This window comes from Physella acuta, unplaced genomic scaffold (assembly GCF_028476545.2).
Source record: "Physella acuta isolate Inbredline_101_S28 unplaced genomic scaffold, ASM2847654v3 ptg000471l, whole genome shotgun sequence".
Taxonomy (NCBI): domain Eukaryota; kingdom Metazoa; phylum Mollusca; class Gastropoda; family Physidae; genus Physella; species Physella acuta.
Window position 1 is genome coordinate 119,243 of NW_026731990.1, and position 16,829 is coordinate 136,071.

Consider the following 16,829-nt stretch of genomic DNA (forward strand, 5'->3'; position numbering starts at 1 on the left):
ACCCTTAACAAGGCCAATAACTGCTGTTATATTCACGTCTTCAACCCTTAACAAGGCCAATAACTGCTTTTATATTCACGTCTTCAACCCTTAACAAGGCCAATAACTGCTGTTATATTCACGTCTTCAACCCTTAACAAGGCCAATAACTGCTTTTATATTCACGTCTTCAACCCTTAACAAGGCCAATAACTGCTGTTATATTCACGTCTTCAACCCTTAACAAGGCCAATAACTGCTTTTATATTCACGTCTTCAACCCTTAACAAGGCCAATAACTGCTTTTATATTCACGTCTTCAACCCTTAACAAGGCCAATAACTGCTGTTATATTCACGTCTTCAACCCTTAACAAGGCCAATAACTGCTGTTATATTCACGTCTTCAACCCTTAACAAGGCCAATAACTGCTTTTATATTCACGTCTTCAACCCTTAACAAGGCCAATAACTGCTTTTATATTCACGTCTTCAACCCTTAACAAGGCCAATAACTGCTGTTTTATTTATGTCTGTAACCTTTAACAACGGTTACTTTGAAAAAGTAAAACGCTTTTTTGGAAGTATTGAAGAGCTACCTTAAGGCAACCGTCTTTTATCATTTTATTTTTCTGGAATTTTTATCGTTTTGTGCATATCATATTTCATTTTTTTAAAGTTATTTAATCAATTGTTGGTCAGACATTTTCAAAGGGACTCAAACTCCCATCTTCCCCACACTTCCACAGTGTCACACACACACACACATTCTGTTCTGTATTTTAACACAAACAATAGCATCGTGCACATTATCCGTTATATATAACATATTGCAGTAATATAAATACGGTAGGCCAAGCTTTTGGATATCAGACAAGAACAAATACTGTATATCGCTTCATGTGTGGTGTCTATGTTGCTTGTGAATTTATACACATATTACGCTTAAAACCATAAAAGCGATTTTAACAGGTTATTGATAAATCATATATTTATAAAATACACAAATTAGCATTAAGATAAATAATACATTTATAAAATACACAAGTTAACATATCATTTCTAAAATAGCCTACACAAAATAACATTATTGATTAATCATATATTTATAAAATACACAAATCAACAAAATATTTGTAAAAAAAAATCAACTGTTAAAAATAAAGTCATGTCCGCCTTTTTTACTTGCATAGTTTGACTGAGTTTTCCCGGCGGCCTCTAGCTGCTTCAGAATATTTTCAAAAAAAGATGGCTGACGATTAGCTGCGTACGCAGTCAACATCTGAACGGCTTCATCTTCAAGGGACGTTACTGTATTGCGGGCGAAGAGTGACACCGATGTGGGGTTATGTCCCTTGTTGCCTCGGCGCGGGCGGGGCGGCTTGACGGGTTGTGTCCCCTGTTTCATGCTGTCTTCGCAGTAGTCGAGAAAGTTCTGCAGCATGGTGTGTTTGCAGGGGGAGTAGAACTCACGTCTGGCCAACTCGTAGCATGCGCTCACGAAGGCCAGAAAACACAGACCTACTGGGTAAGATAAAATGTTATCATTGTTTTTATTGTATTAGTCAAAAAGAAGGCCTACTTTGCCTATTTTACGGGTAACTCAATGAATGCTCACGACCTTTGACTCGAAAGAAACGAGTTCGGATCCCGAGCTTGTGTCTGTAGGATAACCCTGAGTCGACCCAGCTCTGATTGGGTACCTGGCTCACGTTAGGTAAATCAAAACGGTTGGACATGGTGCTGACCAAACTATCCCTCGTGTGCCAATGTCATTGAAATAGATGAACTCTACTTCACCTGTGCGAACGGGAAAAGATTTTGGACCTGAGGAATATTAAATCAAATCCCCAAAACCATTTAGAGCGTAAATGTTATCAGTGTAGGCCTACCAATATTCCGCCACCCCGTGAGACCCCTCCTCCTCCCCCACCCCACCCCCAAACAGGGAATACTTACGAGATGTGTTTTAAACATCTTTTAAATTGTGTATGTTGATTAATAATTGTGGGCATAAAAAAATAATTGTTGTACTTTTAATATTATTGGTTTTCCAAAAATATTTTTCACGGAAAATTAAAACAAACATAGTACAACCATCTCATGTTGTCTTTAAAAGAATACGTTCATTAAAGATATTTACCAGAAACATTTGAATAAAAATTGGGGCTTAAGTAAATGAAATCCACGACCTTTAAATTAGCTAATACAAGTTTGTTTTAATAAAGCGAAACAAACTAGTGCTTTGATTAATAAAAAGAAAGGTATCCTTAATCTTTTTCAAGTAGGCCTACTTTTCGTTTTCCAATTTTTTCCAATTATTAATACTTCAAATATTAATATCCAATTTTATTTTAACTTTATTTTTAATAGGTTTATAAAATGAAGCATTGTTACAATTTGTTTTACCCTGTAGAATATAGTTATTGGGAGTTTCCAGTCAATCTCAAAAGATACCATTAGGATTACGTTTAGTACGATAAGCTACATTTGCTTTATGAATCAAATAGCGGTAACGTACATAATTAGCAAAAATAATTTTAAAAGACTATACTTATAAAACGTGTGTATAAATCGCGTGTGTAGGATATATGTACTCTGTTGTAAAATTAATCAGCCACTGTTAAAATGGAATAGATCGTATATGGGCTTAAAGATACGAGAAATGTAATTCAGAATTTAATGATCTCTCTAGTTATTATTATACTTTCACATTGCTAATTTTTTTAATTGAAGATCAAACATATATATATATATATATATATATATATATATATATATATATATATATATATATATATATATATATATATATATATATATATATATATATATGTGTGTGTGTGTGTGTGTGTGTGTGTGTGTGTGTGTGTGTGTGTATGTGTGTGTGTGTGCGCGTGTATCTCAGGGTGGGTATGGGTGTGGGTATAGAGTGAGAGAGAGAGGACTGAGAGAATAAATCATAGTACAGTTAATATTCAAACAAGGATAAGTTATTAGAAATATATTTTATTTTATTTTTTATTAAGTGGTAATTCAACAGTTTGTAATTTTGTATTATATAAAAGAAAATTGAAGCAGAGCAAAGGAATTTTCTACATAAATGAAGATCACAACATACAGATTATACCACACATACATATGCCCATGTACACAACGATTTCAGCCCAATAAATACAAATAAGTTATATTTGTTATACAGCACGACACTACATGTACCCATTAACACAACACTCCATCCAAATCCCAATAAATAAGTATCACAGGTAACGCAACATAGCAGCACACTTCAAAGGCTAATTACCCTGTCGCTTATGTAATATTCGACATTTAACTTTTCTTTAAAAGGGTTTAATAAACGTAAAAAGAAGTTATATACAACAAAATTTGGCTTTTAAACAAAAAGTGAAAACTTTCAAATATGTTAAAAATTAATAAATTAATCATAGGTAAAAGAAAATCACAAACGTAAAACATAAAAAAAAACATACAATAACTTGTAATGAGATTAATTAAATTATATTAATTATTGCGAATTCAGCACCATGTACGATGATGAATGATAAAGAAGAATTATGTGTACACAATTTTTTTATTGCAATAGTTGAGAGACATATCTTGCAATCGTTGAGCAATTAGAATTTTTTTTTATAAATAAAATAACAATCAACAGGTGTATCTTTTGACATTAACAAAACAAATAAACATTTTTTTTAAATTGAAAAGAAGATTAATTGATGAGATCATAAGGAATACGTTTTTGAAAATTGGAACTACATGCTAATCATATATTTATATATATATATATATATATATATATATATATATATATATATATATATATATATATATATATATATATATATATATATATATATATGTATATGTATATGTATATATATATATATATATATATATATATATATATGTATATATATATATATATATATATATATATATATATATATATATATATATATATATCAGAAAAGTTTATGTAATTGATTATTTATTTTTAACACTTTTATGTCTGTTCTTCGTTTTGTAAAACGTTTGATTGCAAATGAAATTGGTAAAATGTTCAATGATGAAAGAAAAATATGATATCTTATATCGAGAGAAATGAAATTGCAAAAGGATTTCATGTGTTTAATATATTTTGCAAACATTTTTTACAAGGGCAATAAGTTGTGCGGTTAAGGTTGGATATTATTCAACTAAATAAGCGTCTGACTTTAAATATTCAGGCGAATTTTTTATCTTGACTTTAGTTTTAAATATCAAGAACTATATATATATATCAAGTCATATTATTTATCGTTCAATGAGGTCTTTTTAATATTTTTTTATACTCTGCAACATGCTAAAAATACTCGTATATTTCTTCTGTGGGTTCGGGAAAGTCCGATCCTGATATTTGGCTTCCAGCAGGTACGGCCACTCATCCGTGACCTGCACCCTGTTCTCATTGCCCGAGCCGGGCGCCTCCTCCTCCTCCCTCTGTCTCCTGGGGTTGAACCTGTTTCTGGCCCTCGCCGCCGCCTCGAGTTCCAGGTCCGTGGGGATCTTGAGGAAGGTTTGGCAGTGGGCGATGAAGTTCTTCAGCTGGGCAGTCTCCGAGTTCCCGCTGAAGGTTGTCCTGGCGATGCGGCAGCAGCCTCCGACGAAGGCGTAGAAGCTCAGGCCTGGTGTAGTGAAATAAACGATTGTTTCCATGGTTTCCAGAAGTATTCATTCAAATTTTGTATATATTTAACAAAGGCTCTTGTAAAAAAATTAAAATTAAAAAACTGCGAATCTAAGTTTTTTTTTATTTTTTAATATCCGTGCCTCTGATAGGTAAATGATGGACTACGGGCGCAATATGGGTTATGGATTGGCTAAGGATAGAGTTAGCGTAGGGATAATAACCATGCTAGCATTTTTACTAACGACCAAGACAAAATAGCCCCGACAAAATGGCCCCCATATATTGGTTTCAGTCAAATGGGTTTACGACATATTGGCTCACGACATATAGGCTAATATGTCGTGAACCTATTTTTTATGAGCCCATTTGTCGGGAGCCTAAATAATGGGAACCTATTTGTCAGGACCCTATATGATTCGACGGGGCTATTTTTTTTCGGGGAAGTTTTGTTAGGGGCCGTTTTGTCACGGGCCTTTTTGTTAGGGCCATTTTGACGGGCCGTGTTTTCCAAACTGCTTTTACGCCCAAAGCCTCGTTTTATAATGTTTTTTTTTAAATCTTAACTACTGAAACGTTTACGTAGAAATATTAGCTAACCTCCTAAGCAATAAATTTTAGACGCATTTGCTTTTCTAGATATATAAAGTCATTTAACTTTATCTCGTTAAACAGCGTATCCTTTGAAGTGTGCAACAGGTATGATAACACGAAATAGTGGTTATAAATATAGAAGCGAAATTGAGTTAAGCTAAGCGGGTATGGTTAAGATAGAAGCAACATATATATATATATATATATATATATATATATATATATATATATATATATATATATATATATATATATATATATATATATATATATATATATATATATATATATATATATATATATATATATATATATATATAAAATAAATTTCGCATATCTGTTGTTAGGGAAAGAACAATGTTAGGTGGAAACAAACAAGGCACTTTAGCGACATTGAAATTGTTGTAATGTGGTCTAGAGTCAACTCACCAGCGGACGTGTCAGGGTTCAAATACTCCCATTTCCGCTGCATGTCGATGTACAAAATGTCCACAGCCGCGTTTGTGATGCCTTTCTGGTTAAGCCGACATTTCCTAGGTAAAAATCGGTGGTGATATTGTGATAATTTGCCAAAGTAATCACTTTTAACTTTTACTTTAACTAATTTATATATATATATATATATATATATATATATATATATATATATATATATATATATATATATATATATATATATATATATATATACATACATATATATATACATATATACTGACCCCAAAGAAATTTTAACTTTAGATTATAGAAATTCTATTTTTCAAAATCTCACAATTTTAGTATTTTTAGTTAATTTAAAAACGTATTATTATAATGGTCTATTCACTTCGTATTAAACAGACAAAAGGCAGATGGAATTGTGTATGTAGGGTTGTAGTGCACACACTCGTTAAACCGAAAGTCTCGAGTTTGGCTCCTGTGTTATAGTATCTGAAATTAGTGGATTAAATAAATTGCCTAGTTTTTAACCACAAGACACCTTCATATGCTGAGATGCAACAAAATCGAGCACTCTACTTCATCTAAACTATGGACCATCGGTTCTTGAGGGGGATACTAAACTATCTGTACTGTAATTATTAGCAAAGTTTACCTCGCAAACAGCCTGAACATTGTTGGACCTAACCGCATGGTACCCTTGACACCCAGGCAGCTGATAAAAATGTCCGCCATTTTCTCCAGAATCCTCTGCTTATTGTAGCTGCCTCCGTAGACGGCCGGGAAAATCTCCTTTAGACACGACGCCTCTTCCTCTTCATCGTCTGTGGTTTCTGTTAGACTCGCTTCCGGTGACCGACGCCCATTTTGCTGGCTACTTTCGTTTTCATCTTCATCCATATTCACTTCCTTTTCCCGATCTTCTATTTTAGGAAACAAGGACGGTAACCTATCACGAGAGTTCGATCGTTTATTTTTCGTTGATCCACTTTGAGGCGGCGTCTCTTTTTGAGACTGTTCTGAGAAGTATTTCGGATTAGACGGACCCTCTTCTGTAAACACCACCTCGCCTTCTCCTTCGATAAACACCCGACACGTTTCGTTTCGTGTAAATTTTTTAGAGTTATGTCTCCTGTCGTCAAAAATAGACGTGTTTGTCTCCGAGCCGTCTTCACCATCCGCATACTGTATGGATATTGCTTTCTCTTTCCGGCGATCGAGGCGCCGTCTGGGTTTGGCATCCTCACCATCGACTTCCATGTTTTCTTCTTCACCTTCCTCATCTTCATCTCTGCGTCTTACTTTACGACGACGCCGTCTGCATATAATATATATATATATATATATATATATATATATATATATATATATATATATATATATATATATATAAATTTATAGATATAATATGTGTATCTATATATAAATATATATGTTTGTATTTTTTTAAAAGATATATAGGCCTATATATATATATATATATATATATATATATATATATATATATATATATATATATATATATATATATATATATTCAGCCGACCTTGGGAAGTCTAGAAGGTAGGGGTTTGGGGAGTCAGAACAAAATAAATCCTAACAAAGTATGTAGATATTCTTGTTAAGTTATTTAAGGAGTTCGGACTGAACCTCTAAAATCTTGTGTATCTGATACTTTAACTATCTAGTAGTAAAACTAATACACAAGCTCAAATCTGTACAGTGTGAGAACCTCTCGTACCTTTTCCTGGTGTATTTGTTCTTCGGGGCGATTAGGATCAACGTGTCCCGGATGAGCTTCCTTTTGATTTTCTCGTCCTTGGCCGAGATGCGGTACTCGACCTTGCCCGAGGGTGACTCGTGCTCCTCCGTGATGCTGAGGCTGGGGTTGGAGTTGACCTCTAGGAGGTAGGGGTCAAGGTTGTCAAGGAGAAGAATATCGAAGCCCAGGATCTGTTAAACAAAAAAATGTTGTGGGGTGGGGATTAGACACATTTTTTCAACGGCGAATAAAATGGTATTTGGCGCATGACATACAATTCAAAAGATAAAATGGCAAATGGGTTCATTGATGATACTTGGCTTTGTATTGAAAAGATAAAATATCAAATATATTGACTGAAATATTAAGCCAATTTCTTATATCGTGGCAAAGAAGTAAAACAAAGTAGGATTAATGCGATGCAATCAGAACAAAGCTATAATACTAGAATTGGAAAAGCATTATAATCCAAAATGCAGAGCATGATAAATAAAAACAAATTTAGAACGCTAATTGGATGCTCTGGTGTGTTTAAATTCGATTGATTCAAAGGATATTGATTTTTCTAGAACTTTAAACTGTGATGGTATCGCAGGTATTTTAAGCTAAGTTTAAAGCCAGTTGTGGAGGGGGCGTTCTACTATAAATATTTAAATAATCGTACATGATTATAATATTAGGCGTGGAATTCATGCGAAAGTAATATTAAACGCCATTAAGTTATTTTTTCGAACCAGAGAGTCTATTAGGCTGACAATGTAGACTTCACTTGTGTATATTATATGAATGGATGATAGTTTATTTAACTCTATAACCATCTGCCTTCACTTTCCTTAACGAGATACAACTATCTATTTATTAGAGTGTGAGATTCGAATATATGTAGGTTTAGTAGTATGTCCTCTACCGGCCAATCACGTTTTTCTATTATATACTATCAGAGTTTCTTTCAGGCATTTCTTCGGCAATGCCCACCTCCGAGCGTAATAGAAGAATACATAATTTATTTAGAAAATATACAATTTGTACCCCCCCTACTAAAGTTTCAAGTGCCCCCGCCCTCCACTATGTCGAAAGAATAATCTTTATAATGTGCATAGAGTCCTCTAACGTAGAGATGTGAATAAGATGGGATGTGAATAAGATGGGCAGAAAAAGTAGAGTTCATATATTTCTTGACCTCGGTATATTAAGAGATAATGTGGTCAGCTCTATTCCCAGCCACCTTTACTTTTCTTAGCGTGAGTTTGATACCCATCAGAGTTTGGTAGATTAAGGACCGTTCTATTGCTTTAAACCCGGATTTGAACTCGAGTCTTTCGGGTTAGCAATCTAGCGCTCTACCGCTAGGCCACGCCGAATAAACGAATGCAACAGTTCAACTAACGCAGGTAGACTTACCTGGAAGCAGGTGGGTCCAGGTTTCCCAGGTGGGATGGCTGCCTGGTACTCCACCTTCAGCTCCCCGTTCACAGCGATCAACGTTTTGGCGATCAGCCGTTCAATTTTCTCCCAAACGGCCGTGACGTCATGACCCATTTTCTCCATCTGTTTGAACACAGCCGACATTTTTCTCTTGCTGCCCTCGTCATCCTAATTGTAAAAGTTTAGAAAATAAAACTTAACTTAATTAATTAAGAAAGCTTCCCTCGTCCCACTGATTGTAAAAGTTTAAATAACAGACACAAATTATAAAAATAAATTCAATAAAACATAAATTCAATGTAAGAAATCACTTGCGCTGTTTAATTTATGGAATTGATAAAACATTTTCACTCCTTTCGATTGAAGATTTGTGACGATTGAAAATAATATTTTATAAAGGTTTTTTTTTGCTAATTTTTTTATATTTATATAGCCTATTTCTGAAGCATTTGTTTTCTCTGACAGAAATATGTTTGAGTTTTATGAAAAAAAACAACGTATACAGCCATAACTAAAAATTGAAAACAAAGAAAGTTTGGAAGAAATTAAATTGTAGTAAACAACAAAGGATCTTACTTTGTCTGAAATTTTAAACTCTGAACTTTTCTTGTTCAGGGAATAATTCGTCAAATGCATATAAGTTTCGTTCATATTTTTGTTGGTTGGCTGCTCGTAAGGAATGGTTGAAAATCTGGCCAGTCCTTCATTACAAATGTGAAATTCGAGTGGGTCTAAAGACCGTAACACGACATACACTCTGAGATCAAACTTGAATCTGGGAAAGAAAGTTTATATAAATGTAAGCATACATTTTGTCTTGAGTACTCTTGAGATATATGTGTGATCAGTTCTTCTTGATATTATTATTAGATGTTAAATTACCATTTTATATATATATATATATATATATATATATATATATATATATATATATATATATATATATATATATATATGTATATATATATATATACGTATATATATATATATGTATATATATATATATATATATATATATATATATATATATATATATATAAGATACACATAGTCTAATATATATGCATTGATATGTATGTATACATATATATGTATATATTAGTCTATGTGTATCTTATATATATATATATATATATATATATATATATATATATATATATATATATATATATATATATATATATATATCACTATATATATATATATATATATATATATATATATATATATATATATATATATATATATATATATATATATATATATATATCACTATATATATATATCACTATATATATATATATATAAGATACACATAAACTAATATATATGCATTTATATGTAATTATACATATACAATAATATATATATATATATATATACATTTTTTATTTATTTATTTATTTATTTATTTATTTATTTGTTTGTTTGTTTGTTTGTTTATTTACTTGTTAGTATATTAATATCATATATATGTTTATATATAATTTTTCATGATATAAATACACCAAAAACTGTGATTAGCTCCCCCCCCCCAAACACATCTGGCACCACCACCATGAGTTTACTCACCTGTCAACAAGAAAGACGTTATTCAGGTACTCCTGCACCACATGGAACCTGCCGTTGTTGTGGTTGTAGTGCTGGGGGTCACGGAGCAGGTAGATGCCGTCCCCCTGAGACCCCTCGCTGGGTTTGACGATAAACATGGGCTTGTTCTTTGGCTTCTTTTCGTTCATGGCGCGGACCTGTGATTGGTGTGATTTTTTTTTTTCTTTTAATTATTATTTTTAATAAATTTCGAAAATAGATACATTTTACATAGACGTGTTATGATTGTTGAAGAGACATAGACAAAAGCGGTAGGGCACAAGACTGCTAACCCAAATGTCTCGAGTTCGAATCCATTTACTATGAGTAGAATGTCTACAAGTCCACCCAGCTTTGATGGGTACTTAAAGGAAAGTAAATGAGGCTGGGCATATACCAAGGTCACAGAAACATATGACCTTCAAGTCATACTCAAAAGTGACATTTGTTTGCTAGGTCTTAAATAAAAGTCATTCCACTAGTGACTAAGACAGTACATTAGATAAGGCTTTCATCTTTTAAAAAGAATCACAGTTATGATATTTAACAAATCGTACATGAACAATATAGTGTTGTTAAAGTCAGACCCATGTGTACAGTACAGGCAAATTCAAATATAAACATGTCATGGTAAAAGCACTAACAAAGGCATACACTAAAGTCAGAATTACATCGCTTATAAAGCCATAGACATAAGTCATGGTAGAAGTAGGCCTTCTGATAAACGCATAACAAAAGTAACCATAACTGACAAAGTCATATAGAACAGTCATCCTTTTTTTTGCTAATAAAGTCATACAACAGCAATACAAACATCATTAGCAATCAAACACAACAGTCATGTTTGTATTACTGACAAAGTCATACTTACATCGCTGACAAAGTCATTGAACTGGTGCGGCAGAAACCATGTACGGGGGAAGAAATCGTACTCGTCAGGGAACAAAGTCTTCATGAACTCCAGCCAACGGAAGAGGTTCACTTTGTGGAAGATCTCTAGAGAGCCTGAAAGTGAGGGTGGTGTGGTGGTAGATGGTGGTGGTGGTAGATGGTGGTGGTAGGGGTTGGTGGTAGGGGTTTGTGGTAGGGGTTTGTGGTAGGGGTTGGTGGTAGGTGGTGGTGGTGGTGGTAGATGGAAGAGCCAACGGAAGAGGTTCACTTTGTGGAAGATCTCTAGGGAGCCTGAAAGTGAGGGTAGTGTGGTGGTAGATGGTGGTGGTAGGTGGTGGTGGTAGATGGTGGTGGTAGATGGTGGTTGTAGATGGTGGTGGTAGATGGTGGTGGTAGATGGTGGTTGTAGATGGTGGTGGTAGATGGTGGTGGTAGGTGGTGGTGGTAGGTGGTGGTGGTAGATGGTGGTGGTAGATGGTGGTGGTAGATGGTGGTGGTAGATGGTGGTGGTAGGTGGTGGTGGTAGATGGTGGTGGTAGATGGTGGTGGTAGATGGTAGATGGTGGTGGTGGTAGATGGGGGTGGTAGATGGTGGTGGTAGGTGGTGGTGGTAGATGGTGGTGGTAGGTGGTGGTGGTAGATGGTGGTGGTAGGTGGTGGTGGTAGATGGTGGTGGTAGGTGGTGGTGGTAGATGGTGGTGGTAGGTGGTGGTGGTAGATGGTGGTAGATGATGGTGGTAGATGGTGGTAGATGGTGGTGGTAGATGGTGGTTGTAGATGGTGATAGATGATGGTGGTAGAAGGTGGTAGATGGTGGTGGTAGATGGTGGTGGTAGATGGTGGTGGTAGATGGTGGTGGTAGATGGTGGTGGTAGATGGTGGTGGTAGATGGTGGTGGTAGATGGTGGTGGTAGATGGTGGTGGTAGATGGTGGTGGTAGATGGTGGTGGTAGATGGTGGTGGTAGATGGTGGTGGTAGATGGTGGTGGTAGATGGTGGTGGTAGGTGGTGGTGGTAGATGGTGGTGGTAGGTGGTGGTGGTAGATGGGGGTGGTAGATGGTGGTGGTAGATGGTGGTGGTAGATGGTGGTGGTAGGTGGTGGTGGTAGATGGTGGTGGTAGGTGGTGGTGGTAGATGGTGGTAGATGGTGGTGGTAGATGGTTGTGGTAGATGTTTGTGGTAGATGGTGGTGGTAGATGGTGGTGGTAGGTGGTGGTGGTAGATGGTGGTGGTAGGTGGTGGTGGTAGATGGTGGTGGTAGGTGGTGGTGGTAGATGGTGGTGGTAGGTGGTGGTGGTAGATGGTGGTGGTAGGTGGTGGTGGTAGATGGTGGTGGTAGGTGGTGGTGGTAGATGGTGGTGGTAGATGGTGGTGGTAGATGGTGGTAGATGATGGTGGTAGATGGTGGTAGATGGTGGTGGTAGATGGTGGTTGTAGATGGTGATAGATGATGGTGGTAGAAGGTGGTAGATGGTGGTGGTAGATGGTGGTGGTAGATGGTGGTGGTAGATGGTGGTGGTAGATGGTGGTGGTAGATGGTGGTGGTAGATGTTGGTGGTAGATGGTGGTGGTGTATGGTGGTGGTAAATGGTGGTGGTAGATGGTGGTGGTAGATGTTGGTGGTAGATGGTGGTGGTGTATGGTGGTGGTAAATGGTGGTGGTAGATGGTGGTGGTAGATGTTGGTGGTAGATGGTGGTGGTGTATGGTGGTGGTAAATGGTGGTGGTAGATGGTGGTGGTTGAGGGTGGTGGTTGAGGGTGGTGGTTGATGGTGGTGGTAGGTGGTGGTGACAGATAGTGGTGGTATATGGTGGTGGTAGATGTTGGTGGTAGGTGGTGGTGGTAGATGGTGGTGGTAGATGGAAGAGCCAACGGAAGAGGTTCACTTTGTGGAAGATCTCTAGGGAGCCTGCAAGTGAGGGTAGTGTACAGGGTGGTGGTGGTAAGAGATGGTCGAGGAATGTGGGAGAATGGTAGGAGTGGCTGGTGGTAGTGGATCGTGGTGGATGTGGTGGATGTGGTTGTGGGTGGTGATAGCTAATGTGATATTGGTAGATGGTGATAGTGAATGGTTGTGGTGGCTTTGAATATTAGGAGTTAGTAACTCAAGTATTGAGTACATCTCCCTTTCTCATTATAAAACCGGTTTAATACATATTCTTTAGCCAGCATCGCTTCAAATCCCTCCAAAAACTAGTGGGTACCGTGGAAGTAGCAGGGACGGCAATGTCGAATGGTAGAGTATTCGACTGCGTACCCAAAAGTCTCGAGACATAATTCATGATAGAGAAGGTAAAGGCAGCATGGGTATATATGCTAACCATACTATACACCCCCCCCCGCGCCCACAATGTTCATGTACAGGGTAAAAACCCAGCCTCTTAAGAAATATATGTTGATAAAACAAAGTTACTTATGAGCAAGCAAAATCCTTGCATGGACTTGTGTGGGGTTAGCAGTGGCGTAGCCAGGATCGTCTCAAGGGGGGGGGGGGGGGGTCCAATTTTTACCCGGGGACAAACTTTCGATTTGCACCCCCCCCCCACCCTCAAACTTTCGATTTGCACCCCCCCTCAAACTTTCGATTTGCACACCCCCCTCAAACTTTCGATTTGCACCACCCTCTCAAACTTTCGATTTGCACCCCCTCATACTTATATATATATATATATATATATATATATATATATATATATATATATATATATATATATATATATATATATATATATATATATATATATACCGAGGGGTCTATGGGGGGGGGGGTATAACCCCCTAACCACTCCCCCCTGCCTACGCCACTGGGGTTAGCCCGCCGAGCCTGTGTTGACAGCCGCACTGACCAAATTATATGACAACCACTAATATTTTTATACCATCCCCTTTTGATCTCGTTATCGAACTCGAGATTTTAAGGTGAGCAAGTTGCGCTTAATGCTAGGTCTCCTACGACGGTAATCTCGAGAAAGGCTTCTAAGAAAAATGTAACGAATGTAATACTCAAGGCTAGGCAGAACGCTACAAAGGCAACAAAGACTTATGTCTCGAGTTAGGATCATGGGCCCGAGTACGTTAGACCTCAGTCCAACCAGCTCTATGGAAACATGAACTTTATTTCACCCGACACTCAGCTCTGAAAAGGTATCTTTACTTGGCTTTCAGCGTGCACTTGAACGCAGTCTCCGAATTCAATAATCTCAACGATGACTTCAAAAAAAAAGTATGTAAGTCATGGGTAGTGTTTTTGTATATGTTCTACTACGTTATAGAAGAACTTCTGTGTGTGTATTACTCAAAAATAAAATGATCAAAGTGTATTGGTACACCTGGATGTTTACCTGGGAATTTATTGACCTGCCCGGAGTAGATGTCCCCTTGGTCATGGAAGGAGATGGCGTGCCACGTGACGTCACAGTTGCGGTCACGACGTTGAAAGGGAAACTGGAAGAAGTGTAAACAAGTTTAGTAGTAGCAGGTTATGGTCAATGGTTAAGATAAGTATTGTAAGATAAATAGTCGAAACTGTGTGTGTAGGCGTGAGTGTGTGTGTGTGTGGGTGTAAATATGTATGTGCGTGTGAGGGTATATGTGTGTATATTTTGTGTGAGTGTGTTTGTGTGTAAATGTGTGTAAAGTGAGACGATATACAGCCTAAGTGTGTGTGTTTGTTAGCGTGTGTGTATGTGTGTGTGTTTCTGTATATTTGTGAATATTTATGTGCAGTGTTTCTTCCAGACTTTTTTCTCCGGGGGGTGGGGGGGGCACTTGAAATTTTCGGGGGGGGGGGGCGGTAGACTTTCTTCGGGTGGGCGGACACTGTTAAAAGTATATATTTTCTATATAAATTATATAAATTTCATTTCGTTCGGGGGGTGGTAAAATTTTTTAGAGATGCCTGGAAGAAACTCTGTTTATGTGTATGCGTGTGCTTGTTTGAGAGTTTATGTGTATATATGTGTGTGTTTGAAGTGTGTTTATGTGCGTGTGTGTCTGACTGTATATAAGTGAATATGTATATGTGTGTGCGTGATTGTGAGTGTATATGTGTGTATAAATTTATGTGGTTGAGTGTGTATGCGTGCGTGTGTTAGTGTGTGTATATATGTGTCAATATGTAGGCCTATATGTGCTAGCTTCTTTGTATGTGTATATGTGTGTGCGTGTGTATGTGTGTGTTGCCACACATCTACCATTACTGACCTCCCTCCAACCCAGGTCCTGTAGAGCCAACCTGACCACATCCGTATTACTCCGCGCCTTGTGCGTGTCTATAGTAACCAAATTTTTCGTGGCGGATCTCGACTGGCCGAGTTGCCGCTTGTCCTGAGTTTTCTCCCTGTTCAAGAGCGCAATGCGCGTCAACTCGCGCCGTTTCATGATCACATCCTGCCGGAAGTTGGTCTTGTAGGGGTCCTGCTGGTAGGGGGACAGCTTCTTCTCGCCTTCTGTCTTGACGGAGGTCATAGTTCAAAGGCTCAAAGAGGTCATAGTTTAATGTATCACGGAAATTATAGTTCAGAGTATCATGGAGATCATAGTTCAAAGTATCAAGGAGTTCATATTTCGAAGTCACAAGTTCAAAGTACAAGGACCTATAATCACAAAGCTACTCTTGATTTTATTTAATTTTCAAAGTTTCTTAAGTCTGCTAAACCTAAGCAGTGATCATTATTTTTTTGTGTTAAAAGTCCGACTGGATTTAATCAGTTTTTAGAAAGCAAAAATTTCGGGAATGACCCAAATTCTCTTATACGCACATTTTTTGTTTTATTTTAAGTCTCAATAAATATCATTATTTCTTCTTATCTTTTATAGAAAATTAACTCATAAACTATTTTAACAATAATTTGATGAAGAACTGTGATGATATGACATCTTGCATAAAAAGCCTATATTACAGTGAGTTGCAGACTTTATGCGTGACTGACCCTCCACCATCCTTTCTTGTCTGATATCCTAGTGCCCGAGGACCTGTGATCAACATAGGTAAAACGTGGTTCAACTGCAGTCAGTCTACTTTTCATTAAATGTCTTTACATTTCCTTATCGTAGTCAACTCTATATATCTGTTCTTTGTACATCTGTAACGTATTTAATAAGATTGTTATGCTATGCAATATAAGAAACATGAAGAGCTATGTATATTAAAGGGAAACAACTACGTAAAAGCAAACCGATAACAGGTAACATTAACAATCGAAAAAAACGAAATTACTTGATTTTGGAGTATGATTGCTCATGTATTATCGTACATGAATCCTTCTATAGTTGCCCGTGTATTTTAAAAATTAAATTAGGATTTATTAATAATCTAGCAATGATTTAAAAAGTAAACAACTCAATTAAATAATACGTATAGTAAACAAGTATAAGTTGTAGATTGAATTTCGTTTTCATTGTTATGTTGATTCGGATTATTTCTCTAAATAGACTAATTAACACTTTAGTAACAGCTTTGT

General features: G+C 36.6%; 1 protein-coding gene across 1 annotated transcript; it reads right to left on the reverse strand.

The window, feature by feature from the left end:
• Positions 1-414: 414 nt before the first annotated feature.
• LOC131943875 (tubulin polyglutamylase TTLL11) lies at positions 415-16,462 on the reverse strand. Its single transcript, XM_059304176.1, has 11 exons — positions 15,571-16,462; positions 14,709-14,811; positions 11,346-11,479; positions 10,457-10,632; positions 9,461-9,659; positions 8,861-9,052; positions 7,439-7,650; positions 6,353-7,015; positions 5,689-5,792; positions 4,331-4,663; positions 415-1,499 (listed from the first exon to the last, which is right to left on the reverse strand). The coding sequence occupies exons 1-11, from the start codon at positions 15,832-15,834 to the stop codon at positions 1,126-1,128; spliced, it is 2,754 nt and encodes a 917-aa protein (XP_059160159.1). The 5' UTR covers positions 15,835-16,462; the 3' UTR covers positions 415-1,125.
• Positions 16,463-16,829: the final 367 nt, after the last annotated feature.